The sequence below is a fragment of the Pelodiscus sinensis genome, chromosome 3, assembly GCF_052426305.1.
Source record: "Pelodiscus sinensis isolate ZL-2025 chromosome 3, ASM5242630v1, whole genome shotgun sequence".
NCBI lineage: Eukaryota > Metazoa > Chordata > Testudines > Trionychidae > Pelodiscus > Pelodiscus sinensis.
Window position 1 is genome coordinate 10,446,781 of NC_143054.1, and position 27,316 is coordinate 10,474,096.

The window sequence follows — 27,316 nt, forward strand, 5'->3', positions numbered from 1 at the left end:
GCACACACACAGGCAGATTTGGCTTCCTCAGCTCCTGCTATACATCCTTGCTAGAGGCTAACCATGAGGGTCTCAACATTCTCTGTGGGTCCATGGAGCTAGCTGACATCAACAGAGGCTAGAGCCCAGCACCGACATGGCATAGTCTTGAAAGACAGTCCCAGTTGGACTAAAATTTGGCTCTGCCACATTGTACAGCGAGTTTCTATTCTCAGCTCTGCCATCAGTACACTTGTGTGTGTGTTATCTATCTGGAAATGATACCTGCCTTGCTCAATAGGAAAGGTGGTTAACTGCAGAAAATCATTAATATCAGTAACTGGACTAGATGAGCCTTTGGGGCCCACGCGCCTATGCCAGGGTGTCTCAAAAGTACGTTTATCTCAGGAGGCTCAGTGGAACCTGTCAATAGGATGAAGTTTTTGAAGCCACCTATGGGAGTGCAGCATGAAAATCCAATGGAAATTTAATGGATGTTGATCATCTAACTCTGTAAAGTGCCATACAGACTTCAGCCAAAGGGTGCAATGAATTCCACTGTGAAAACAAAGATTTTCTTAATTGCAACTCAGTCAAATATTGGCTGATTCTGGTGACTCTAGTAAAAGTCACCTCTCGGACCTTTGCCCTACATCTCTGCCGAAGCTGGAGTTCCTGCTCCTATACCATGAAAGTTGTTCAAACAGTGACTGGAGATTTGTTTAATAATGTATTAAAATGTCACCTGGTTTTGGCTGATCTCAAAAGCGAGCACAACCTTTTTTGATTAATATGTCATTAAACATCAACCTGAGGCAAGCATGAGACATTTCCGCTCGAGAAGTTAGTATTTGCCGACGTTCCATGCCATCGAAAATAGGAGGTGAGAATGGAAAGTCTTAGGCAACCTTTAAAATGTCACTGTTGCGCTGTCTATACTCATTTCCATGTAATATGACAAATCTGCAAAATCTAGCCCGCTATACAACACAACGTTTTGCTCTGCTCCTTTACCTCAAACAGTCAATTAGGAAAAAGAAAAGAAAATAGGTCAGTTGTTGACCTGTAAATGTGCAACGTTGGTAATTCTACTGTCACTCAGCCTTCTTCCACGTTCCATTTGTTGTCGTGTTTTTCTGTGGACGTAGGACGGACAACATTACTGGCAAACAGGAAGCAGTCAGAAGAGAAAATGTGTCATGAAAAGTTCTGTCATCCCAGGAGAGGAGTCTGTGTGCTGGTGACTGCAGTGACCTGAAATATCAAAACTTTGTGTGACGTGAGTGGCTGGTCTCCTTCGTGATTCTTAACAGGCAAGGGTCCAGTTCCAAAAATCATGATGATGAGTGGCAATGACAGGACGGGTAGATGGGTAAGATTCTCTGGCACTGAGACCTCATGAGGCTGGGCACTGAGCAAAAAGTCTGCTTTTGCCCCACAGAGCATGCAGCCTAAGTATATGGCAAGCAGGGGAGCCAATAGCCTTGTTGGGCCCCTAGGTGAGAAGGGATGGGGCTGGAGGCAGCCAGCCCACAGAACTGCCCGGACTGCAATATTCTCCTTCCCCCATACTGCCTGGAGCACATGGTGAGTGCTCAGGCTGCTATTTAAAGGGCCCTGGGCTCTGTTGCTGCTGTAGTAGCTGTGGCGGCAGCCAGGAACCCTGGGCCCTTTTAATTGCTGGACCCCAGGCCCACTCTGAGAAATCTGATACTGGGCTGCTCTGGTTTGTTTACTTACCGGCTCTGCGGCCATGGAGCCTTGAAGCTCCCATCGGCTTTGCTTTGCTGTTTGCAGCCAAGGAGAGCTGCAAGAACCAGCCTGGCCCAGGCTGCCGCTTCCCACGGCTCCCCTTGGCTGCACATCACAGCCAATAGGATCCACGAGGCTCCGTGGCTGCAGAACCGGTAAGTAAACAAACCGGAGTAGCCTGGTAGCAGCTTTCTCAGAGTGGGCCCACAGCCCACTTTGAGAAACACTAGACTAGATGACCATAGTGGGCCAATCTGGCCTTAAAAATCTGACTATAATTGACTATAATATGACTATAATCACTTTCTACACAGGTAGCATGGTCTGGCAGAACAAACACCACACTGAGATAGGACATCCTGTGTTTTCATCCACTGCCTCGGAATTTACCATGCAGCTTTGGGACAGTTGCTTCACCTTCTGCTTCAGGGCTCATCTACAGCTTGCAACAGCTGTTATGGTCATCTTCCCCAGCCTAGTACTGCAATATGCTTACCCATCGGTCTCACAGAGATGTTGTCAGGGTTCTAAAATAATCTGTACAGTGTTGATCTCTGAGTGATCCCTGCTTATCACAATAATTGTAATGATCTCAATGCTTGATGCTCCTCCAATTATTTGTTGCATCTACCTCTGGTTTCTCATCTTATACTTAAATTGTAAACTGTTTGGGGGCAAGGATCATATTTTGTTATGTGTTTGGATAGTGTCTAGCAAAATGGTCTGGGATCCCTTGATTGCTACCATACATTAATAACAAGAAAGTGCTCTGAATGTGTGAAGTGGTACACACATGCTAAAAGAATTAGATTGCAAATCACTTGCAAAAAAAGCCAACATGATTCTGGGATGCATTAACAGGAGTGTTGTGAGCAAGACACGAGAAGTCATTCTTTTGCTCTACTCTGCACTGATTAGGCCTCAAATGGAGTATTGTGTCCAGTTCTGGGCACCACATTTCCAGAAAGATGTGGAAAAATTGGAGACTGTCTAGAGAAGAGCAACAAAAATTATAAAAGGTCTAGAAAACATGACCTATGAGGGAAGACTGAAAGAATTGAGCTTGTTTAGTTTAGAAAAGAGAAGACTGAGAGGGGACATGATAGCGGTTTTCAAGTATCTAAAAGGGTGTTTCAAGGAGGAGGGAGAAAAATTGTTCTCCTTGTCCTCTAAGGAATGCAATGGACTTCAATTGCAGCAAGGGAGGTTTAGGTTGGACATTAGGAAAAACTTCCTAACTGTCAAGGTGGTTAAACACTGGAATAAATTGCTTAAGGAGTTGTGGAATCTCCATCACTAGAGATATTTAAGAGCAGGTTAGACAGACACCTGTCAGGAATGATCTAGAGACAGTGCTTGGTCCTGCTGTGAAGGACTGGACTTGATACCCTCTCGATGTCCCTTCCTGTTCTATGATTCTTCTACACTAGTGTCCTGGTTACACCACCATAATATCTGACCACTCATCTAACCTAAGTTAAAAAGTGCTTACTGAGTTGGGTGCAGATCTTGTGCTGTGAATGATCATGGTTGCATGGAGCATTTACACCAGCTGAGCTGACCCTGGGTATCAAATCAGAGAAGCTAAGGGCAGCGGGGGCATAGAGTGAGAACTATTGCCCCATTCCTAGAAGTGGTTTCTCCATGGTTAAAACAAACAAAAGGAAGTTTTTCTTCACTCAGTGCATAGTCAACCTGTGGAACTCCTTGCCAGAGGATGTGGTGAAGACGAGGACTTTAACAGGGTTCAAAATTGAGCTTGATAAATTCATGGAGGTTATGTCCATCAATGGCTATTAGCCAGGTTGGGTAGGAATGGTGTCCCTAGTCTCTGTTTGTCTGGAAATGGGTAACAGGAGAGGGATCACATGGTGTGTTCCCTCCCTCGGGGCATCTGGTACTGGCCACTGTCAGCAGACAGGATGCTGGGCTGGATGGACCTTTGGTCTGACCCAGTACGGCCATTCTTATGTTCTTATGTCTTGGCAAGGGTGACTAAAGGCCAGCAAGAATTTAGGATCATGTTCTGTCAGGGCTGTATTTTCCCTCTCATGGCAGGGGAAGAGAGAAAAAACTGGCATCCAGGTCCTCGTTATAAGGAAAATGCCTGTGTAATTCTTGATTAAACATGGTTAATATGCCTGGTCTTGTTATACATATAAAAAAAAGACAGAGAATGGAATAGTGAAAAAGCGCAACGTTCTGAAACATTGTGCATGGCCATGGCCATGAGTGTGGTGGACTCTCCTCAGGCTAGAGCCTAGAGAGCACCATCACGCCGATCACTGATCTGCTTCCCGATGAGCTGCTCGAGGAAGGATGGCTGAGTGGACAGTGCTGGGTTGTGCACTATTGGCCACACATACTCAATTCCCTCCTTAGTTGCAGTTTGCTTGGGTGGCCTGGGGTAAGTGTGTTAATCTCCACGACACCTCAGTGTCCCAAATACTTCACAGGGGTGCTGTGGAGCCAAAGTCCATAATGGGATGCATGGGTGATAAGGGCCAGATATGTGTCTAGAAAGACGAAGGTTTAGAGGGGGTTAGAACATAGGAACATAAAAATGGCCGTACTGGGTCAGACCAAAGGTCCATCTAGCCCAGTAGCCTGTCTACCGACAGTGGCCAACACCAGGTGCCCCAGAGAGGGTGGACCGAAGACAATGATCAGGCGATTTGTCTCCTGCCATCCTTCTCCAGCCTCTGACAGACAGAGGCCAAGGACACCATTTTATCCCCTGGCTAATAGCCTTTTATGGACCTAACCTCCATGAAATTATCTAGCTTCTCTTTAAACTCTATTATAGTCCTAGCCTTCACAGCCTCCTCTGGCAAGGAGTTCCACAGGTTGACTACATTCCTGAGCACCAGAAATGAGGCACTTGTGAGGAGAGCTTGCACTGCCCATGATATGTCAGAGGCCCTGATCTCCAGTGCAAACATCCTTCCACCGACACCCAATTCACTAGCCAAGGAAAAATACAGTCAGTGGAGAGAACTCTGAACAAATCCGCTAGCTGATGTGACGGTGGCTGGTCTGAGATGAAACCTTGAGATAGGAGGACTGCTGACTGCTGTAGTTTCACTGCATGATGGTCTCTCACTTTCTCGCTTCCTTAGGGGACTGATTTTTTTTTTTTTTTTGCTTGACCTTTTATTTCAAATCTGGGAAACCACCTTTCATTCAAAATCAGTGATCCAAATCCAGAGTTCTCTGGTAATTTTCCATGCTGCCAGCCCGTCATGGGTGGGTTTAATGTCATGTAAACAAGCATTGCTTTTCAGTATGTCCCAAATTGTAATTTTAAAAATATTGGTTTTAATAAAAGTATGTACAGCAATGCCAAGAGCAACTCTTGGGAAAAATGATCCCAAGGAAGGGGGATTCATCCAGTAATGAGTGCTGGCCAGGCGGGAATGGGGTTCCATCTAGGGAGAGCTCATTACACAATTGGGCTTTGTCTACACCAAGTTTTTGCGGCAGAAAATATGCTAATGAGGGACTCATTAGCATAAGCTGCTATATCATTAGCATATTTTCTGCCGTTTCTTTTTGCACAAGGGGTTGTGCAAAAAGAAACAGCAGAAAATATGCTAATGAGATCATAACTTATGCTAATGAGTCCCCCATTAGCATGTTTTCTGCTGCAAAAACTCGTGGTGTAGACAAAGCCTTGATTTTTTGCAATATCCATGTTAAATTACATATAACAGCTGCCAAGATAAAAAATATAACAATAACAGCATTATTTAAGGTTGCCAAATCAAGCATTAAGAAGTTAGGAAATGCAAGAATTCAGGTTGCTTGTGCAAACAATCTGGTTCCCTTGTGCCTGTGCATTATGACAGAGATTTTAATTACGTGTTCACGTAGTATTTTTTCCCACAGACTCCTGCCCCATTTGGTGGGAGGATAGACGAGCAATCATTCAATATTCAATTTATTTGCATTGTTCAACGTGAACCCTACCCAGAAGACAGAATTACTAATTGCCTCCGGGGCTTTTCTATGGTGATCATCACAACAGCATCTGTGTGCTTCACACACATTAATTAATATATTTTCATATACCCCTCTGAGAAGGGGCTGGTATTACCCCAGGTATTAGCTGAGGAATTGAGATGGGAAATTAAGGTCAAAAGTAGACACCAACTTTGAATGCCAAGTTTGAGTTGCATTGGGACTTGCCTTTTCGCCCTCTAAATGGTCAAAACACAGTTGGCATTGATTTCATTTGCAGCTACGAGTACTCAGCCCTTCTGCAAATCAGGCTGCGGGGACTCAAGGCAGGCATCCAGAACATGAGGCACACACAATTAGTAACCACCTGTGAAGAGTTTGGTTTAAGTGACTTGCCCAGCACCACACAGGAACTCTGTGGCAGAGGGAGGGAATGACGTTAGTTCTCTGGCAGACCATCCTTTCTCTTCCTTCAGTCCCCTGCCTCATTCACTGCACACCTGCCAGCTTCCTTCCCTCCTCCATATTAGCACCCACTCCCAGACTTCTTCCACCTCAGCTTCTTGTCCCAATCTACTTCACGCACCCCCTCCTCCTCTGTCCAGACCTTGTCCCCTCTGCATTTGAGCCAGATTTCCTCTTCCACACTGCCTGGGTGGCAGCAGAGACGTTGCTGAGAGCATAAGAGAAGCAGGTTCCCTGCTTTCAGGTCTGCTTCCCAGCTCCACCCTGGCCTGGAGGCAGCCATAACAGGCCAAGTCCAGCTTGGCCCATGTCACCCTTGGACCATGTTCAGCTGGTCAGCACTATAAGGACCTGAGAGAGGCTCCAACATGCTTTGGGAGGGTAGACTCCTCAGTGATTGTAACTGTTCAGCTCTGACAAGTCTCTGCTGAGCCTGTGGGGGGAATTGGAGTTTCAAAGTTTTTCAGACTTAATTAAAGGTGGGAAGATTTTCTTGGGAACACTTAAAAGCACCCCTCCCTTCTTGACACAAGACAAGTTTCAAGCCCTTGATCCCCTGCCAAGTTTCAAGCCCTTGATCCAAAATATAAGAGTCCAAGAGCTTTCCAAAGCAATTCTTGATCATGGGCAAAGCAACATATCATAGTAATAAGTCAGGAATATCAACTAGTCCCCCGTATCTTTAATCACAAGAGAACATCCTTCTTTTTCTGGTCGCCTGCTGCCCCAGACATTGTCCAAAATGTGGTCGGGATCTGTAGAGGAAATAACAAATGATCATCAAGTTTAAAGACTGTATCCTCATGCCGAGGTACTCAATTAAAGTGACACAAGCAATCTGACTTTGGAGTGCTTGACTTTGTGATCTTTATATTCTTTGATGCAGATTTTTGTATGCTGTATATCTGTATATCTACATAGGTATTTGTGGCATACGTGTGGAGCGAGACTTGACTAATATGATGACAGAAAAATGCTGACAACTCAAGTGCAAATATGGAGGGCACTGTTCTGCATCTCTTTCGGGCTATTTTCTCTCTTCTCTCTCGCTTTATCTGTGTGATCTGATCAGTTGGGCTGGGATTCCGATTCTGAGGTAGATGGTTGATTTCATGTACTTTTCCTCCTGCCTCCTGTGTCAGCTTGAGGATGTGGCACAGAAAAAGTCAGATGTCAGCTCCTCCTGACCCAGATCCACAAGTGAGGGCAGGAAAGCCTCCTCCTTGCTGCAGTGGAAATGATGGTTGTGATTGAACACCAGTATAAAAAGGAGCTGTGTCTGGGCTAACGGGTAGAGATTCAGGCTGAAAGAGCCAGCGGCGGGTGCTCCCTCACTGCGTCTGACAGTCCCACTCTGCCGAAGAAGAGAGCTTGGAATGGCTTTTGCAAGACACCCCACACTGGTGAGTACTTTTAGCTAACTCAGCTGGCCGCCAGTCTCGCTCCTTCGGAAACCGAGAGTTTATGCTGATGCTACCTCTGAATGACTCCTCTTGCCGGCAGTGGGAGCTGCTCACACCAGCCCTCCTGCAGTGGAATGAGTTTGGGATTTTCTTTAAAGCTTTCAAAGTGGATGGAGTGCTGGGGAGAAGGGCTGGGTTAGAAGAGCTGGGGACTTACCGCTGCCATGTCTCCACCAGAGAGGGGCTACAGCACGGGCAGTGGGAGACGTACCCCCAGCCTGGTCTGAGAGGAGCCCTTCTGAGGGGGACAGGCCTGTGTGTTCTTGTTAGTTGGTTGTACTGACGGTGCCACTTACTGGTCCTGATTGGGGGTGGCACTGTATGAGTACACAGACAGAGACAGTACTGGGACACTACACGGGGACTCTGCGTTACAACAGAGAATTATTTCCTAGGTCCCTGGCTGGTGGATCTTGCTGGAATGCCCAGGGTCTAGTTGATCCCCATATCTGGAGCAGGGAAGGAATTTTCCTCTGGTCAGACTGGAAGAGAGTGGATGTTTTTTCACTTTCCTTTGCAGCATGGGGCATGGGTCACTTTCAGGTTCACACTACAGCTTCAACCTCTCTAGTCCGGCACTCTCTGGTCCGGCAACATCCGTGGTCCGGCATGATTTAAGTTATCCGGATGTCCATTGATCATGGGTGTGGCTGAAATTTCCCGCAGCCCACTATGGCAGGTCAGGAGTGTGAGGCTGGAGCAGAGTAGCATGAAGGCCTGGGCTTGGCAGAGCTGGGATGTTACTTGTGAGTCGCAGCTGATGTGCTGTGGCAGAGAGCTGTGGAGGAGACCCCTGCCTCTCTGAAGCGTATTAACGCAGAGCATTTAAATTTGGCTGTCCCTGATTTTGTGGGGGTGCATGGCTCATCAGAGAATCTATGGATTTAAAAGCTGCACTCCCCTTTGGAAAGCCTCAGCCAAGAGCGACGGAGCAGCATTCCGCAGTGCCCAGGTGTGCTGTCACCTTCTAAGGTCTGATTAGTTTGTCCCAATCTTCAGCCTTCAAGCTCATCCAAACCTGCTCACCCTGGCCCCATTTCACATCCTGGGTTATGGATCTGCAGCAAACCCTCCAGATCTGACGCCCCTGGACTTTGGGAACATTCTGATCCAGATCCGGATCCAAATCCAACCTTTGTGTAGCTGGTTCTCTCTGATCCTGTTTTTCTGCTTTCTAAGGACAGAGATTTGCTGTGGCTGACCCACCTCTCATCAGCTTGCTCCCTTTCCCTTAACCCTCCACCGTCGGATTAGCTTTGCTCCTGGTGATGGTGCACCCAGTGCCTCCTTGCTGGATTGCACCGTGCCCTTCTCCTCAGCATGCACAGAGAGAATGGGGATGAGGCACTGGACTTTGCATTGCAAAGGACTGTACCAGATGCAGTAAAAGAGAGTAGGGGACGGGGAGAAGTGTAAAAAAGGCTGTGACAATGGAAGTGGACTGCACTGAGCTAGGGAGCCCGGATTCCATTTCTACTGCCAGGTTCTGGGCAAGTCTCTGTCACCAAAGAGTTCAAATGGTAGTGTCTAAGAGGGGGATGAGAGGGATAGCTTAGTGGTTTCCGCATTGGCCTGCTGCATCCAGGGTTATGAGGTCAATGCTTGAGAGGGTGGTTTAGGGATCTGGGGCAGACCTGTAAGGGATGGTACTTGGTACTGATGTGAGGGCAGGGGGATTGCACTCAATGATCTCTTAAGGTCCCTTCCATTTCTATTAGACAGGTATATCTCCATGTTTTTATCATCAGTATTTAGGCTCTGAAGTGGCCCTATTTTCCAGCGGTGCTAAGCATCTAGCTGCTTCTTTTCCATATCCAGCTTTGTGTCCTTTAGACTGATGATAATTAACCCAAGAGCAGGGCCTGTCATTGGTCTTAGAAGAGGCATCTCTGCTTTGCACATCTCTACATCACTGCTTTGTGCATCTCTGGTTTTGTATCTCTGCATCACTGCGTTGTACATCTCTGCTTTGTGCATTTGTGCATCACTGCTTTGTGCATCTCTGCTTCTCTGCTTTTTGCATCTCTGCTGCTTTGTGCATTTCTGCTTTCTGCATCTTTGCAGCTGTGCTTTGTGCATCTCTGCATCACTGCTTTGTGCATCTCTGCTTTGTGCATTTGTGCGTCACTCCTTTGTGCATCTCTTCTTCTCTGCTTTTTGCATCTCTGCTGCTTTGTGCATTTCTGCTTTCTGCATCTTTGCAGCTGTGCTTTGTGCATCTCTGCATCACTGCTTTGTACATCGCTGCTTTCGGCATCTTTGCAGCTCTGCTTCGTGCATCTCTGCTTTGTACATCTCTGAGTTATACATCTCTGCGTTGTGGATTTCTGCATCTCTGTTTTGTGAAAATATTTTTTTTTTAAACAGAAAGATAACCCTAAAAAAGATTTCCTTGAAAACATTGGGCTCTGTCCATCTTTGATTGTCTTCCATTGGAGGCAGCATAACCCTCTACTGCTACATCGGCCAGTGTGTTATACCCAGCTAAACTAGAGTTGAGGGTGAATAGTAATCTGATCCAATTGACCTTCACTTTAAAACACTCATCCTATGAAACTCCTTGCTAGAGAATGTTGTGAAGACCAGAACTTTACCTTAGATCTTAGTCTTTCCTGTGCTTTTCAGCACATTGGGCTGCCCACATTCTCCATGCTTGCTTATCAGATGCCATGTGATCTAAATCCTCCCATTTCAAATTATTTTGTTCTATGTCATCGATAATCATAGACTTTCAAGTCATCCTAGGTCTACCCTTCTTTCTTGTTGGATTTTCTGACTTCCAACTGAGATCCATAATTGGTAGTTGGTTACAATCCATTCATAACACATACCCTAGCGATTGGTGTCTTCTCTTACAAATTATTTGTGATGGAGACTTTGCTTTAGCCATATACAATTTTGACAGGGTTCAAAAAAGAGCTAGATACATTCATGGAGGTTAGGTCCATCAATGGCTATTAGCCAGGATGGGTAGGGATGGTGTCCCCTAGCCTCTGTTTGTCAGGGCTGGGAATGGGTGAAAGGGGATGGATCACGCCTTTGATCTGACCCAGTATGGTCCTTCTTACTTTCTTACTATTCACCATGCCTCACTTGTGCTTTGCTTTTCCATTCATGCTTCACAAGAGATTCTCGAGTGAGGCATCACTGGTGTTGTTTCGTGCCCTCGTGAATGCCAAACTCTGACCTGAACAGACTCAAGGAAGATGTTTCTCTCTTTCAGTTCAGGACCCTGCTGCTAGTGCTGATCCTGGTGCTCTCGGCTAAGAATTCAGCCCACGGAAAGGCTGTACGATCCAGACGCCATAAGGAGGGAGGTGCCGATGGGACAATGAACGATGGTTGCCCAATGCAAAAGAACTCCAGGTTCCCTCCAAGTGTGAAAGTCAACATACACATCAGCAGCCCCAATTATGTTACTAGAGTGGCTCATGATGTCAGGAACCGGTCTATTTCTCCTTGGGATTACAGGTAATATACACATCCCCATTGGCTGGAAAGGCACTGGCCACACTGCATGGCCCAATTGTTTGTACATTCCCATCAGAAACTAGATCTTTGGTGGTGTTGGCATTTGCCAAGGGTACTGCCTCAGAGCGGGAGCTGTGTTAGTCTGTAAGTAAAAAAACTTAAAAAAGCAATTAATGATCCTGTTGCACCTTAGGGTATATCTAGACTGCATCCGTCTGTTGGCAGAGGGATGCAGATTAGGCAGGCTGACATTGCAAATGAAGCAGGTATTTAAATATCCCTTCCTTAATTTGCATAAAAATGGCCACCACATTTTGCCAACTCAGCACTTTGTCGACAAAAAGCGGCAGTCTAGAGGGGAATCTATCGAGAAAGAAAGCCTTTTTTTGACAAATCCTGTAAACCTCCTTGCAGGAGGCATAAGGGATCTGTCGAAAAAGGCTTTCTTTCTCGACAGATCCCCCTCTAGACTGCCGCTTTTTGCCGACAAAGTGCTGAGTCGGCAAAACGTGGCAGCCATTTTATGCAAATTAGTCACGGGATATTTAAATCCCTGCCTCATTTGCAATGTCGACCTGCCTAATCTGCATCCCTCTGCTGACAGAGGGATGCAGTCTAGACATACCCTTAGAGACTAACCTAACAATATAAATAGTATCATGAGCTTTTGTGGGCACAACCTACTTCTTCAGATGACAAATATGGAACAAGAAGTCCAAGGGTACAAGTATATAGCAGAAAAGAGGAAAGAGAAGGAAGGGGAAAAACAAAGTGTCTGTGCTAAATTAAGCTAATAGAGTGGGTTGTGAGTTCCCGATACTTAGCTTTTGATGTCATTTGGATGTTGAATATAACGGCCCATCTGAGACTTGTCTTTGTTCAGACTTTGGGTTATATTTGCATATGAAGGCCCGATCCATAGAGTCTCTCTCCAACTGGTTCCTAAGTGCATTTGCCAGGAGATTCCAGTAGGTATCCTCAGACAGAGCATGTCTGTATTTATCTGATACATCAGAATAAAAACACACTGAATTTTTCAGCCATTTCTAGGAAATCTAAAAATACCTAACACAGGGAGGCTGTTTTTACCTGGTCTTCTGATGAGGATCAGTTGGCAGATAAAGGGATAAAAAGGATAAACATATAACATGAATAGAAGGTAGCCTCTTTTACACAGTGTATAATGCACCTAGGAAACTCACCGTGACAGAGTTTTCTAGGCCTGTTGTAGACAGGATTGTGGATTAGAGAGACCATTGGTCTGATCTGTTCTGGTCATGCCAATATCCTTTGGGGAAAATTTCTAGTAAGCATAATGAGGTATAGAACTAAGAAGATCATCTATCTTATTTATTAAGTAGAATAAAATTACGAGCCCTACCAAGTTTGTTTGCTTCAGGCTAAAACTTGATCACTAGCTTTGGCTTGTGAATTAACTGCAAGGTTGTGTACTGTGTGGTTATGAAGTTAAGTGCATCATCTGTATGCTTCCCCGGAAGCATCCTGCATCAATCTAATTTGGGAATAGGGTGGCCAGTTGTGTCTATTTTATAGGGACCATCCCAATATTCAGGGCTTTGTCTTATATAAGTGCTTATTGCTCCTCACCCCATCCCGATTTTTCACACTTGCTGTCTGGTCACCCCATTTGGAAATAGGTTTTTGGGTGAGAAAAAACATCATTTTGTTGAGTGATTCATGGACTTTGACGCTGCCGATCTGCATTGTCCTTCAAGGAATATTTCAGGATTCATTGTCTTTTGTGTCTTGATTCCTAGCATCACCAAGGATCCCAACCGGTTCCCTGAAGTGATCGCTGAAGCCAAGTGCCGTCATTACAGCTGTGTGACCGCCTTGGGGCAGGAGGACCACAGCATGAACTCAGTCCCCATCCAGCAGGAGATCCTCGTTCTCCGACGGGAGCAGAGAGGCTGCCAACACACCTACCGGCTGGAGAAACAACTCATCACGGTGGGCTGCACCTGTGCCGTGCCTGTTCTCCGATATCAGTCCTAAGAAGAGCTTGTGGGTCAGGACTGGGAAGGAACATGGACAGCTAACCAATGAGGGGTGTACACATTCGTGATTGGTCTCATTGGAGCCCCAAGTCTGTTGGATCCTCATGAAACTCAACCGGACTTTTCAATTTAAAATCTGGGTTTTTTTTGGGGGCGGTTGGGGGTGGGGTGGGCTTCCAGTGTGGATTATTATTATTGTTATTAATTAATATTTATATTATAGTAGGGCCTCCAGACTCTGATCACGGGCCCCATTGTACTAGGCACTGTATTGACATAAAAATAGAAGTGGACCATGTCCTGAAAGAAGACAAGCAGCATACAAGAGGAAGGAGAACAGGAGATGTAACTTATTTGTGAGAGAGCACAACTATACTCCCAAACCATTTTGTGTGTGTACGTCTGTATCTAAGAAAACTGACAATACATGTAAGACTAGCTCTACCCTAGAAAGAGTTTTCCAGGACACCCTCCTAATGCATTTGCCGGTATAGCTTATCTTGGTTTAGCAAGGGAAATAAACCATGCTGGCAAAAAGTCCCAATTAGTCTAAAACTTTAAAAGCAACGAGTAGTCCTGTGGCACCACTTCATCAGATGATGAGCTGGAGTGAAATAACAGAACCAAGTATTCATAACAGAGGGGGGAAAAGTACCTGTCACTTGGAGGGGGAATAATACCTGTCAATTGGAGGGCCAGTGCTAATGAGGCTAATTAAGTGGGCTGAAAGTGTCCTATTTGTAGCTTTTGATGTGAAAATCAGTTGTTAGAAGCAGGGGAGATTGGTTTTATAATGGGACATCCAGTTAATGTCTTTGTTCAAGCCTAGAGAAACAGTCACGCGAATAGCAATTCTGCACTCTCTCTCTGTAATTGGCTGGTGAAATGTTTTTGTATGCTGGCAAACATACCGTTATGCTAATATAAATGCACCAATACTCAGGTTTTTTCCTTATAGAAATATTTAAAAAAAAATCTCACCTCAAATTCACTTTGCTATACCCACAACTGTTTCTAGTGTGGCTCTGCTTAGGAGAGCGTGGGCCTGATTCCAATCTGTCTTGCACTGGTTTCAACCCATTATAAATCCATGTGATTTCACTGGCGTCACTCCTGATATATATCCGTGTAAATGAGCGGCAAAGTGGAGTCACTGGCTTTTGCTGGAGTTTAGCAAGAAATACAACAGAGATGGAAAACCCCAGGAGAAATAGCAAAGAACTATTGAATGTTTATAGCTCTATTTATTATGATGTATTTATATGACTGTATTTATGGTCCTGTAAGTGCTCAGAGTTCAAGCTCATTGTAGCTCTTTATTTGTATTTATTCAGTAAAGACAAGAACAGACTCCTGTTGGCTTCTGTTTCCTTTCTTTTTAAAAGTGCTATTTTCCTGTCAGGGAAAGAAATCTAGCAATTACAAGTCATTAGTGTTGCAGTAGGGACTTTATCCCAGATAAAATCAGGGTGGTTAAACACTGGAATAAATTGCCTATGGAGGTTGTGGGATCTCCACCACTAGAGATATTTAAGAGCATGTTGCACAGACTTCTATCGATGATGATCTAGACAGTGTTTGGTCTTGCTGTGAGGGCAGGGGACTAGACTCGATGACCTCTCGAGGTCCCTTCCAGTTCTAGTGTTCTATGATTCTATGTGGACAAAGATGATCCAGTGGTTATAGTGAACTTAGATTTTCAGAAAATCTTTGACAAGGGCCCTCACCAAAAGCTCCTTTGCAAAGTATAAAGTCATGGGCTAAGAGGGAAGATCCTTTCATGGTTAAACTGGTTAAAAGGTAGGAAACAAAAAGTAGGAATAAATGGTCAGAATGAAAAGAGGTAAACAATGGTGTCCCATAGGGACCTGTACTGGGATCAATCCCATTCAACATATTCATAAATGATCTGGAAAAAGGAGTAAATGGTGTGGTGACAAAGATTGCAGATGATGCTACAAAACTACTCAAGATAGTTAAGAACATAAGAACGGCACTACTAGATCAGCTTAAAGGTCCATCTATCCCAGTCTCCTGTTTTCCGACAGTGCCCCAAAGGGAATGAATACAACAGATAATCATCATGTGATCTATTCTGTCTGCTCAGTCCAAAACAGTCTACAAAGAAGTTTGAAGAGCTCTCATGAACCTGGGTGACTGGGCAACAAAATAAATGAAATTCAATGTTGATAAATGTAAAGTAATGCACGTTAGAAAACATAATTCCAGCTATCCATATACAACAAGGGGGTCTAAATTAGCTGTTGCCACTCAAGAAGGAGATCTTGGAGTCATCGTGAGTAGTTCTCCAAAAATACTGGCTCAATATGTTCCCTTCACGGTAGGTCTGATCTGGGAAAGAGATAGATAATAAGATGGTAAATATAATGCGACAATATAAATCCACAGCTCAAATACTGCACGTGGTTCTGGCTGTCCCATCTCAAAAACAGCAGCAAGAACCCAGAACTGGAAAAGGTACAGCAAAAAGCAACAAAAATGATGAAGGGGATTGGTAATTTGCAATGAAAGAGGTGCCAGGATTCAAGCAATTAGATATTGGGGAAATTTTTTATGTTCATAGCTGATACAGTAAGATCACGGGCATCAGGGCTATGACCTGCCAAGCCAAGAGTTCCCCTGGCTCACAATCCCTGGCACAAATTAAGTCTGGTTTAGGAGCATGGAACAGCTCTTCTAGGAGGAGAGATTAAAAAGACTGGGGCTGTTCAGCGTGGAAGAGAAATGACCAGGCGGAGATATGATAGAGGCTATAAATAAGGTGCGGACTGGGATGGGGACAATGTCATTTGCTCCTTCGCATAACGTAAGAGCCAGGAGTTAGCTAATAAAATGAATATGCAGCAGGTTAAAACCAAATGAAAGGAAGGTCGTCACTCACTGCCCAGTCAGCCTATGGAATTCACTGCCAGGTGACATGAAGACCAAAAATAAATCTGGGTTAAAATATGAATTAGATAAGTTCCTGGAAGATAGATCCATTCATGATAGTCAGGGATGCAACAGATTACTCTACAATAGCCTTATTCATTCCCTCGGAAGCATCTGGCACTCGCCACTGTCTGAAGACAGGATACTGGGCTAGATGGACTATTGGCTTTACCTGGGATGGCTGCTCCAATGTTTTCCCTAAACCTTTATATTTTTAGAGAATTTCTGTTGTGTGATGATGCTTATTCCAGCACATGGCCATGGGTGTGAAGCTGCCAGTTATAATGAGGGGGCTTAATCTTGCCATGAGACCCAACTGTTTTAAGGGTCACATTGATCTGATTGCAAGTTTTGGGATACCATAGGTGCTGACTTCCCCTCTAGTCAGGGGGTGCTGGCCCCCTCTCCACTCCAGGCCCTGTCCCCACTCCACACCTTCTCCTAAGAAGCTGCCTCTGCCCTGCCTCTTCCCCCTGCTCTGCCCCTCCCTGCCCCTTTCCACCCCTTCTCCCAATCCCCTGCCCCCTCCCCACCGCTTCTAGCCTCCAGGCCATCTCCTCCCCTGAATGCATCCCATCCCTATTCTCCAGAGTTTCCTGAACACTGCATATTCCATCAGCTGTTAGCGATGCTCCAGATGCACTGGGAGAGCGGGGGAGGAATAGATCAGTGGGGCCACCAGCGGGCGAGAGGCGCAGGGTGGGGAGGGATGCAGCAAGTGGGGGGTTGGGTGCTAGTGCCAGCCCCAGAGCATCTACAGAGTCCTCACCTATGTGTATCACTATGTGTCCTACAGGGACTTGTGGCGATCCCCCTGACTCTTCAGTGGGGCGGTAGCACATTCAGATGTCCATGGCAATATACCTGCCTCCCAGACCTCTCTTTAGATTGCTACAGCCCCTTCATTTAGCCCTTCATTCATAGATTCTCAGGCGGGGGAGGGGAGGCGGTTTCATTGTGATCATCTTGTCTAGTCCTGTGTAACACAAGTCACAGGATTCCCTCAGTTCATTCCTGTTTGCAGTAGAGCCTTCAAAACGCCAGTTCTCATCTCTTGCTCTTCCCTGACTCATCTTCCTTTAGTGATGAAGCATTTTCACTCCAGTTTGGAGTCTGGAAATAATCTGGCAATTTGTCATTATTATTTTATTCGGTTGTTGAGGGCTGCTGTTAAAAAAAATGTTATTCTTTTTCTAGACATAGTGGGAGCTAGAATCTTCCCTGGTGTACATTAGTGCAGGTGTCACTTTGGTTTACATTAGCGGTGTACCTAGCCCTCTGTTTCTTTGTTCACACGGGGTAAATTGCACCGATTTTAAATGAAATCGGTTTTTAAACTGGTGTAAATCCCTGTGTGAATTCTCGTCTTTTGGTTGAGGACTAGTTAAACCAAAATAAGCCAAAATTCTTCTCAAGTGATTTAAATTAAGCCAGAGAGAGAGAGAGAGAGAGAGAGAGAGGGACAGAGTCAGAGACTCAAACCAAAAGAGTATCCACACAAGATTAAAACGAATTTAAATTCAGACTGGTGAAACTTGATTGTTCAGACAAACTCTGTCTTTTTTTCTAGTGTACTACCCTTTGTACTACAAAGGGTACAGAGAAGAGCGACAAGAATGATTAAAGGTTTAGAGAACATGACCTATGAAGCCAGGCTTCATGAACTGGGCTTGTTTAGTTTGGAAAAAAGAAGATTAAGGGGGGACATGATAGCGGTTTTCAAATATCTAAAAGGGTGTCACAAGGAGGAAGGAGAAAATGTGTTCCTCTTGGTTTCTGAGGACAGGACAAGGAATAATGGGCTTAAAGTGCAGCAAGGGAAGTTTAGATTGGACATTAGGAAAAAATTCCTAACTGTCAGGGTGGTCAAATATTGGAATAAATTGCCAAGGGAGGGGTGGAATCTCCCTCTCTGGAGATATCTAAGAACAGGTTAGATAGACATCTGTCAGGGATGGTGTAGACGGAGCTTGGTCCTGCCTTGAGGGCGGGGGGCTGGACTCGATGACCTCTCGAGGTCCCTTCCAGTCCTATGATTCTATGATTCTATGAGATCTGTGACCATGACCCAACCCCCTCGTGTTCTCCCAAATTGGAAGGGGGGGTAGGCTTGGGTGACTCTCTTAGCCCTTGTCTACTTTGCTGTGTGTTTCTCCTTCCTGTGGGTCATTGGGGTCTAGCCACACCAAGAAAACACACGACTTTGATGAAACTAGAGGGGAAACTTGTCTCATTCAGTTATAAAGTGAACCCTGGTCATCTGTGACTACAAAGCAGTTTCTTTATGACTGCCGAGCCCTTCATGTGGCAAGGCACGTAAACATACCCAGGCTCTCTGGCGGCTCCCCACGTTATGAGTCCCTGTCTTACAGTAACCCTCTGAGAGGGAAGCGAGCAGCATGCTCTGCACCAGTTATTGTTACTTAAGGTGACCTAAATTCTCTGCCTCCTGATAAGCCCGTTCGTGGTTGCCACCCCTGCTAATTAGCTGCGCTGGAATCAACAGCCCGAGCCTTTGCTTTTACACAGAGTTAAACTGTTTTTTAAAATCCTTTTAGATAAATTGGTGCAGGCACCTGTCTAGACACAGTTAATTCAGATTAAACTCCCAATTTAGCACAAGCCAGAAAGAAATCGAATTTAGCTAAATTGATATACAGGCAGTCCCTGGGTTACGTACAAGATAGGGACTGTAGGTTTGTTCTTAAGTTGATTTTGTATGTAAGTCGGAACTGGTACATATTGTAGGGGAAACTGTAGCCAAACATTTCTCCAGAGCTCAGTTTTATTCTCCCACACCTCACTTCCCTCAGTCCTTTCTTCTCAAGCTGAGGTGTCTGCTGAGAAAAGCCGCTCTGCGTCTCCCTGGTCTGTGAAGGGGGGGGAGAGGCGCTAGCTTCACGTCTCCCTGGTCTACTGGGGGGAAGCAGCTAGTGCGGGATTGCCTCACTCCGTTTGTAAGTAAGGATACGATGTAAGTCAGATCCATGTAACCCGGGGACTGCCTGTACACCAGGTAATTAAGAGCACGCTCACAGGGGGTTGGATTTGTCTTATTAGACTGGCTCAAAAGCACACCTTTCGCTAAATGAAACCAAACTTTTGTGTAGAATGGGCCTGAACAGAACCATAACCATGATCTGATTCATTCTAGAGACCATTTTCCTCGATGGTGTTGGATGTGCAATAGGGACATTTGCCTGTGAACAATGATTAAAAAATAATATATATATATATAGTCTCATGAGCTTTCATGGGCAAAACCCACTTCATTAGATGATGAGCTGGAGTAGAAGTAACAGAAACCAAATTAGTTATAACAGGAAAAGAAAAACTGTACCGGTCATTTGTCGGACTGGTGCTAATGGGGCTACTTAAGAGGGCTGCTTTTGATATAAAAATGCAGTTGTTAAAGGCAGGGGAGACTGGCTTTATAATGTAACATCCAGTTAGTGTCTTTGTTCAAGCCTAGAGAAACAGTCAAATTTGCAGATGAATGTCAATTCTACACTCTATAACTGGCTTGTGAAATTCCTTTGTAGATGAATGGCTACTTTTAAAACCATGATAAATGGCTACTTTTAAGACTCAGTAAATGTCAGAATTTGCAATGATCTATTTGAATGACTTTCACTGCCAGGAATCTAACAAACAAAATGGCAGACAAATTGGGCCTTGGCTCCCTGTCACGAGCATCATTTCAGTCACACCCAGTTCCAAAGAAATATCCTTGTTTTTAACTTGCATGCAGCCCATCTGATCTTGCAAACCTCCGCTCGATCCTGTTATGGGCTTTGGCTGCTTGTTGTGGGAACTGCTTGGAGTGGCCTCTTTGGTCATGGTCAGGACTTAGAAGGCTGTTGTGTGTTGTCTGAAAATTGCAGTCAGCCAGGGGTGAGATGGTATGGGTAGAGCATGACAGCTGATAGCTTTCCTGGAGGTTTCATCACATGACATCATCTATAATTCAAGCTTAATCTTTAATTCCTGGAGATTTCCTAATCCTGGAGGATTGGAAACCCTAAACCAGTTTCTTTATTCAGGCAGACTCACACATATATCAGAGATCTCTCTGAGTTCCCCCTGCAGATTTTGGCCTTGATTTTTCTTTCATATCTGTCCTCTGAAGTATGTAGCACATTTCCGCAGCCTAGCTCTTATCAATTGGAATGACATGATCTATCTAGCTATCTGTCTGTCTGACTCATTCTCATATCTGATAAGCTTCCTTTTTTAACTGGGACTAAAAATCACAATTATTTGCTTTTTGCTATGCCAATATAATCTCAGATCTTTCTTTCTGTTGGCCTTTAATCTTTTGTTTTTTTAAAATCACTTTTTCAGTTTAGCAGGGCTGCCGCCGACGTTTTACAAAGCCGACAGGAAACTCATGGAGCGGACCTGGAGGGAAAGCCAATGTTGCATGAACTGAGGCAACAATCAAATAGTCACAATTCCATCCTGTAAGTTTACCTCAGGGAGAAATTGAAGGTTTTGCAAAAGACGGTGGTGATCATTTATATTCCCAAAAGGAGGTGCTGGAGATGGATGTGCTTTTTTCACAGAATGGGCCTTGACAGAGGAACCTTTCTTTTCTCCCCACCCCGATCTTGAAAGGACCATTTCTAGGATAAAGAGGGTAGTTTAGCCTCCATCTCTTCCCAGGCCTTTGCTTCAGACAATGCCAACTATGGTCATAGAAATTTGACCATTGGGACCATGGGTGGTGGGTAATGTAGGCAAGGGAAGGCTTTGCAAATTGAAAATTGAGGCACAGAAAGATTAAGTGACTTGCCTGAGATCACATGGGAAGTCTGTGGCACTGCATGGTATTAAACCTGCATCTTCTAGCTAGCACTCTAACCACCAATCTGTCCTATCTCTAACCAGAACCAGTGCAACCTACACACCTTCTGAATGTGGTTCACTGTCCCATGTAGTGGCACTTAGACCACTTACAGAGAGAGAGAATGAGTCTACAGCCTTAGCTGAGATCCCATTAGGTGTTAGCTCAAGTTGTAAGGACTCATATACTAAGCTCCAGAGGTCCCTGTTTTACTTCCATTTTCCCCACTAGGGAAGATTTGTTCCTGTTTGTTGTCCAAAAAAAAATTTTTTTTCTAAAGCACTTGAGGGGTTTCAGTGCATAAGTCTCATTGACTTTTGATGCGATTTTGCTCCTAAATTCCTATGGTGCTTTGGAAACTCCCCCCCCCCCAAATTCTTTTCAAGTATTTACATAACCAACCAGTTGCTAGGTCCACGCACCCCATCCTGACCTCTGCATCCTCTGCAGTTCTGTATTTTCTGCCATTTTCACAAATGAGATTTCAGTGGTGACAATCACAGACCACAAGCATTCCAGGAATGACAGCTTTCTGTAACACCTGGGACTTCTCAAGCCATCTAGGGTTTGAATTGTGAGACATTTTTGCCTCTTTTCTCCGCAAAATAGTGCTTTAAATAAACACAGACAGAGAGTGCTAACTTTCCAACCCACTATGTAGGCTTCATCGCAGCTGCTGTAGAAATGCTTTGTTAGCTTGCCCTATATTCCACTCCTCTGAAAAGAAATATTTAATGCCTTTATCCTCACAACCCCCAGGCAATTTATTAACCCCATTTTGCAGATGGTGAAAATGATGCTCTGAGATGATGTGACATGCTTAAGGTCACCCAGGAAGTCTGTAGCAGAGCAGGGAATCAAACATGGGTTTCTGAAGTCCTTAACTAGGACCGGATCACTAGAACATGAAAGAAAGGGTAAGAAAAGGAGGAGCAAAAAATCTAAAACACAATCAACTATGTTCTATATACATTTTTCTGGTTAAGAATTTCAATTAAAATGTTGAAAATAAAGTCACATTTCAATATGGAAATCATTGTGCGTGGCAACATTATGTGTAAAGTTATGACCATAAGCTAAAATTCTGACTGAACTGTCTTTACCACACCCGTCCGGGGAGGGGGGAAGCAAATTTGTTTCTCAAAGACAAAGGACAAGTTGACACCTCTAGTCAGGTGTCACCGAAGTGGATTGGCACTCACCAGTCAAGTGGCTCTTCTTGGACAATGAAATGGGGGCAGGAATGGGTCAAATTACATTTTAGCAAACAAGAACCTGGAACCTCTTTGACCTCAGGACTTCATGTCTCCATTCTGACAGCAGGGTGGAACTTTGTGTAGGGGCAACCCTCAGGAAAATGCAATTCAAAGGGGGATTGGACTATAAAAAGGAGGGGTAAAATACTCCAGGATCTCTCTTCCTTTATCTTTATATTCCTTGCTGTCTTTTATTGTCACCCGAGAAGAAAAAGGAAGCAGCCTTTTGACTTTGGGAAGGCCCCTGGCATGAATATTTCATTCGCAATGTTGCTAGGATCATGAGGTAACAATTGTACCATGACCCCAATCTAGTATGCTAAGTTTTAGCTACTAGAAAGTGTTTTATCTTTATTTCTCCTTAATGCCTTGTACCTGTACTTGCTTTAAAACTCTCTCTTTGTAGTTAAATAAACTTCCTTTATTTTTCATCAGAGCTAATCCAGTTCCATGTGTAAATTGAGCTGTTTGGCAATTCCATTTAAATTCACGGACTGTTGGATATTGACCCATCACAGGGACAATGGACCTATAATATTTGAATTTTTTTCCCTGCGTCACCCCCTTCCCCAACACCCCTGCTGCCTGCTGAGTTTCTTCTTGCGCCTCCCCTCCATTCCATACCCTCCCTGTGGGTTCCCCAGCCCTGCACCCCCCTCTTCTCCACACTCCTCCCCTCTGAGACCCTCCCACCTTCTGTGTCCCTCCTCATTCCCTCCTCAGTGAGACTACCACATCCCCCCTCTCCTCCACTTCCTCCCCTGCAAGGCTGCATATTGCAGGCAGGCAGCTAGGGTTAGTGGCCAAGGGTGTCTCTGACTAGTGCACGTGCCAGCCAGTGGCCTGTAATAGCTTGAGCCAGTGCTCTGGCTGGTCAGATGTTGCCTCTGTAGTGTAGATGTTCCCAGAACTCCTTTAAGGGACAGTAGTAGTAGAGACCTTATCCTTTCACTGGATCAGTCATTAGATGGCACATTGCTAACATACACAGAGACACAGTTTTAGCCCAGGGCTCTGTGCTCCCAGTGTAACACTTAGAATACCCACCTGTTTGAATGCTACTGGCATAGAGGGCTAGATTCCATAATGCCCCTTTGTTTGGCTCAAGGATTCCCCAAATACCAGATTTTGGCTACAAATGTCCAGCAGAGAATTCTGAAGGCTCCATGGGCCAGCTGCTTTCCTGCCCCAGGGTAGGACGGGGTGGAGAGCAGGAAGTTCAGTTTAAGCCTTTGCAAGCTCTGACTCTTGAATCCTATAGCCAGGATCTCACGCACCAGTTCTGGGGTTTCTGTCTTGTTTGTTACACCTGGCATTATTGTTACCGTAGGCAACGATGTGTGAAACATTGTGTTGTGATGGTGTGGAAGGGGCTAAAGAGCTGCTCTGGGCTCCTACCTGCAAGAGATGCCCATGCTGGAGAAGGAGGTACAAGGAAACAGAACAGCTCACTTGGGGGCAGGGGCAGGCCAAGGAAGAGAACTCTCAGCTCCCAAGGAAGCCTTCTGAGGGAAGGTAGACTCTCGCCAATCCACAACTGTTGGAAGGTCCCTTCTTGCAGCAAGGGAGGGCCTCCTTCAGATACCCTTTGAGAGAGAGGTGCTCCCTACTCCTCGCGTAAGGACCCAGTTTGTGTTAAATCCCTGCGTTTTGCCTGTGAACTATCCAAGCAGGGGAGAGATTTGGATCTGGCCTGGCTGAGGGCCAAACCACAGGAGGAGATAGTCACCACCCTGAGAGAGAGAGAGAGAGAAGGAGCTACTATGCCATACATGGCCACACTATGGTGACCAGACAGCAAGTGTGAAAATCGGGATGAGGTATAGTCCCTATATAAGACAAGGCCCCAAATATTGGGACTTGTCCTTATGAAATAGGGACGTCTATAATAATATGAAGATATATCTATCTCATAGAGCTGGAAGGGACCTTGAGAGGTCATTGAGTCTATTCCCCTGCCCTCACAGCAGGGCTGAGTACTATCCCCGTCAGATTTGCTCCTGATCCCTAAATGGCTCCCCTTCCTCTCTCTCTCTCTCCCTCTCAAGATTGAGCTTACAACCCTGTATTTAGTAGAGTAATGCTCAAACCACTGAACTACCTCTCCCTCCGCTCCTTATGTCACAAGAAGGTGCTAAGAGGCAAGCTGACTCCTTGCATGTCTCCTTGCCACAGACAGCGAGGGCTGTCTTAATGTTCTTTGGCTGCCAGATCTTCAATAGCCCTTCCAGGATCCGGGGCCAGAACCTGGAGGGCACCAGGCTCACCTACCAAGCAGTTCACAGGGCCTAAACCCTGACCACTAGGAAGCGCTCTCCACTGGCAAAGATCATCACAGAGGTAATAATATTAGCGGAGTCTGGATAAACAATTAGTTATTCCGGGTTCTGCCAGTGGCCAGGTGAGTGATATTGGATAAGGCATGTTACCACTCTGTTGTTCAGTTTCCCCATCTGTAAAATGAGGATAACGAGTCTAACCTTCGAGATCTACTAAGGATCCCCAGATGAAAAGTGGTAAACAGGATGATGATGATGATATTTTACTTATTGTTATCGTACAATCCACTAAATTTACCATGCTGTGATATTTACTTTGATTGCCTGACTTCTTTCACTACCAAAAATGATTCACTTAAAAAGATACAGTAGATTTATCCACCCACTTTTTATTGAATAAATACAAATAAGAAGCAGATATGTTATCTTAATGGTATAAATAATTCTATAAATAGATCATTTAAATAGAGATACAAAAATATAACATTTCACCACTCTTTTCCTGGGGTATTATGTAGGTAGCACAATTGTCTCTGAAATGTGGTTTTATGTTCAATATTCATTTGAAAAGCAAGCAAGGAAACTACATTGGTTTTAAAAAAATTGTGATTTGTTGCAGCTATAATAATTTACTTGGATTAGCACTTAAAAAAGACTCTGGATTTTAGAGTCAGATTCAGGTTGATTTTTTCCCAAGGCTTTGATTCATGCTGGAGCTGGTCAAAATGGTTTGAAGCTTGAAATTAAAAAAATGGGGAGAAATTGATATCAAATGATGTAAATTTTTACCCTTTTATCCGCCCTCCCATGGATCTGGTTGAATTTTGAAATTTGAGATTTGGGGGAAAAATTTAAAAAAGTAATTGTGTCCCATCCCCCCCTTTTTTTTGGTCAGCTCTCTATGAATTTGGCTCTTTATCATGGTCTGACCCAATTCCAGTGAAATGAGTGGAAAGACTCTTTTCAGTGGAAGTTGGATCAGGCCCTTTGTTAAATTTAAGGTCCATGGAGACCATTAGCATGGCTGATTCTTCATGAGGTCTCCTTCTTCTGACCAGCTGCCTTCTCTTACTGCAGATAGTGGATGATGGGCCTCGCACAGGTACAGCCCACAGTGATGACTTGTTTCTCCAGCCGGTAGGTGGGCTGACAGGCTCTCTGCTCCCGTCGGAGAACAAGGATCTCGTGCTGGATGGGGATGGAGTTCATGCTGTAGTCCTCCTGCCCGGCGGAGTCCACACAGCTGTAATGGCGGCACTTGGCCTGAGAGATCACTTGCGGGAACCGGTTCGGATCGTTGTCAATGCTGTGAAGCAAGGTTCAAGATTGGTCAAACTGGAGGGATGACTGCAGCCCGAATCAGCAGGGCTTTCAGCTCAGGTGCTTAGCTCATTCCTGCTTGGTCATCACCCCACCCCAATTTATCCAGAGATACATGTTCCCCCTGCCTCATATAATTTGCTTGTTCTGGTTCAATGTCTGAGCTCCTGCAATGTTCAGTGACTTAACGAGGCCATTTGTTTCCATGTGAGTTTGTGCCCAAATAAGGATTAATTAAAACCTCTTGAAGACTTCAGCATTGGCCCCAGTGTTCTCAAAACCTCGAGGCCCCTTAACAGCCATGGCCAAACTCCCATTGACTTAAAGGGTGTAGGATTGGGCCCTTGGGGATATTTGGCTGGACTCTCTGAGGCAGGATGTGGACTCAGATGTGTCAGGCCAGAAGTGGGTCTGAAGAAAGAGCTGTGACAAACCCTGAAGCTAATTTGTTTTCTAACATTGGTGTTGAGTTGGACCCTCATTTTGCTTACAGCAAGGTTTCCTCTTGGCTGTATTGCAGCCCGGCCTAACAGCTGTTTAATGGGCCCGGCTCAGCCAAGGCCTCAGCGCTCTGGGTATGGAGCTGCCTGGTTGGGGGTGGAGCGCTTTTCCCTCAGCGACAAAGCCGCGAGTCTTTCCCAGCCGGTAGGGAGGGGACGTGTCCCTACAGACTAGGAGAGACTCACTGCTCTGTCCTCAGGTGGAAGCTGCTGCTGTTGCTAAGGGAGAAGCACCCTTCCCCCATCCAGGTAGCTCTGTGCGTGAGTCCTGAACCCCTGACCGGCAGGGCCCATTAAGCAGCTGTATGGCCGTGCTGCCGCACAGTGAGGGAACTTTGGCCATGAATGGGGCTCTTATGAGCTACCATGCTACCAATATCTAATTATAATTAATAAATATCTGGTTGTCATTTTTGCATGAGGAATACGACCATCGGCATATGGGCTGGCAGGTCAAATTTAATGTTTCTGGATACATGGAGTGCAGCATTCCCCCTGTATTGCTAAGCAGAAGAGCCCGGTGCGTTTCCAGATGGTGGGGAACATGAACTGTACCTGTAATCCCAGGGAGACACAGACCGGTTACTGATATCATGAGCCACTTTGGTAGCATGCTGTGTGCTACTGATGCTTATGTCGACTTTCACACTGAGAGGGAATCTGGAGTCCTTTTGGGGTGGGCAGTCATCGCTCTTTTTCTCCTCTGCGCCTCTCTCTCCATTGAACCCAGGTCTTATTGCCTTTCCAAGGGCTGAATTCTTCGCTGACAGCCCCAGGATCAGCATTAACAGCAGCGAGCTGAGCTGAAATAGAGAAACACCACTCTCTGTTAGTGCAGAGCCCGGAACACAGGAATGTACTGTATAGCTCCAGCAACAATTTATATCCTGAAATTCAATGCTTGGCTGGGGGCAGAGGTGGTCTCATACATGCTCAACTTTGCTTGTGGTTGGTAGCTTCAGCGATAAAGTTATTCATTCGCAGAAACCTTTTGTATCTGAAGAGAACCCGTGACCATTCTCATGGTTTTTATGAGATGGGTGCACTTATAGACA

The 27,316-nt window shown here is 45.2% G+C and overlaps 2 protein-coding genes across 3 annotated transcripts; one reads left to right on the forward strand and one right to left on the reverse strand.

The window, feature by feature from the left end:
* Positions 1-6,463: 6,463 nt before the first annotated feature.
* On the forward strand, positions 6,464-13,309 carry LOC102463706 (interleukin-17F). Of its 2 annotated transcripts, none has more exons than XM_006137045.4 (3): positions 6,464-6,490; positions 10,843-11,090; positions 12,869-13,309. In XM_006137045.4, the coding sequence occupies exons 1-3, from the start codon at positions 6,464-6,466 to the stop codon at positions 13,104-13,106; spliced, it is 513 nt and encodes a 170-aa protein (XP_006137107.2). In that variant the 3' UTR covers positions 13,107-13,309. The 2 variants fall into 2 exon arrangements, with proteins under 2 accessions (XP_006137107.2, XP_089633033.1); XM_089776907.1 differs by lacking the exon at positions 6,464-6,490 and adding an exon at positions 7,533-7,559.
* Positions 13,310-24,925: 11,616 nt separating this feature from the next.
* Positions 24,926-27,053, reverse strand: LOC102463955 (interleukin-17F-like). Its single transcript, XM_014580582.4, has 2 exons — positions 26,817-27,053; positions 24,926-25,747 (listed from the first exon to the last, which is right to left on the reverse strand). Exons 1-2 carry the CDS (start codon positions 27,044-27,046, stop codon positions 25,510-25,512), a joined length of 468 nt encoding a protein of 155 aa, XP_014436068.2. The 5' UTR covers positions 27,047-27,053; the 3' UTR covers positions 24,926-25,509.
* Between the last annotated feature and the right edge of the window lie 263 nt (positions 27,054-27,316).

Coding starts and splice junctions, on each gene's coding strand:
- LOC102463706 (XM_006137045.4), top strand. CDS start 6,464: ATGTCACCCTTGGACCATGTTCAGCTG. Junction 6,491..10,842: donor CCTTGGACCATGTTCAGCTG/GTCAGCACTATA, acceptor TCTCTCTTTCAG/TTCAGGACCCTGCTGCTAGT. Junction 11,091..12,868: donor ATTTCTCCTTGGGATTACAG/GTAATATACACA, acceptor CTTGATTCCTAG/CATCACCAAGGATCCCAACC.
- LOC102463955 (XM_014580582.4), bottom strand. CDS start 27,046: ATGCTGATCCTGGGGCTGTCAGCGAAGAATTCAGCCCTTGGAAAGGCA. Junction 25,748..26,816: donor GTGTCTCCCTGGGATTACAG/GTACAGTTCATG, acceptor CTTGCTTCACAG/CATTGACAACGATCCGAACC.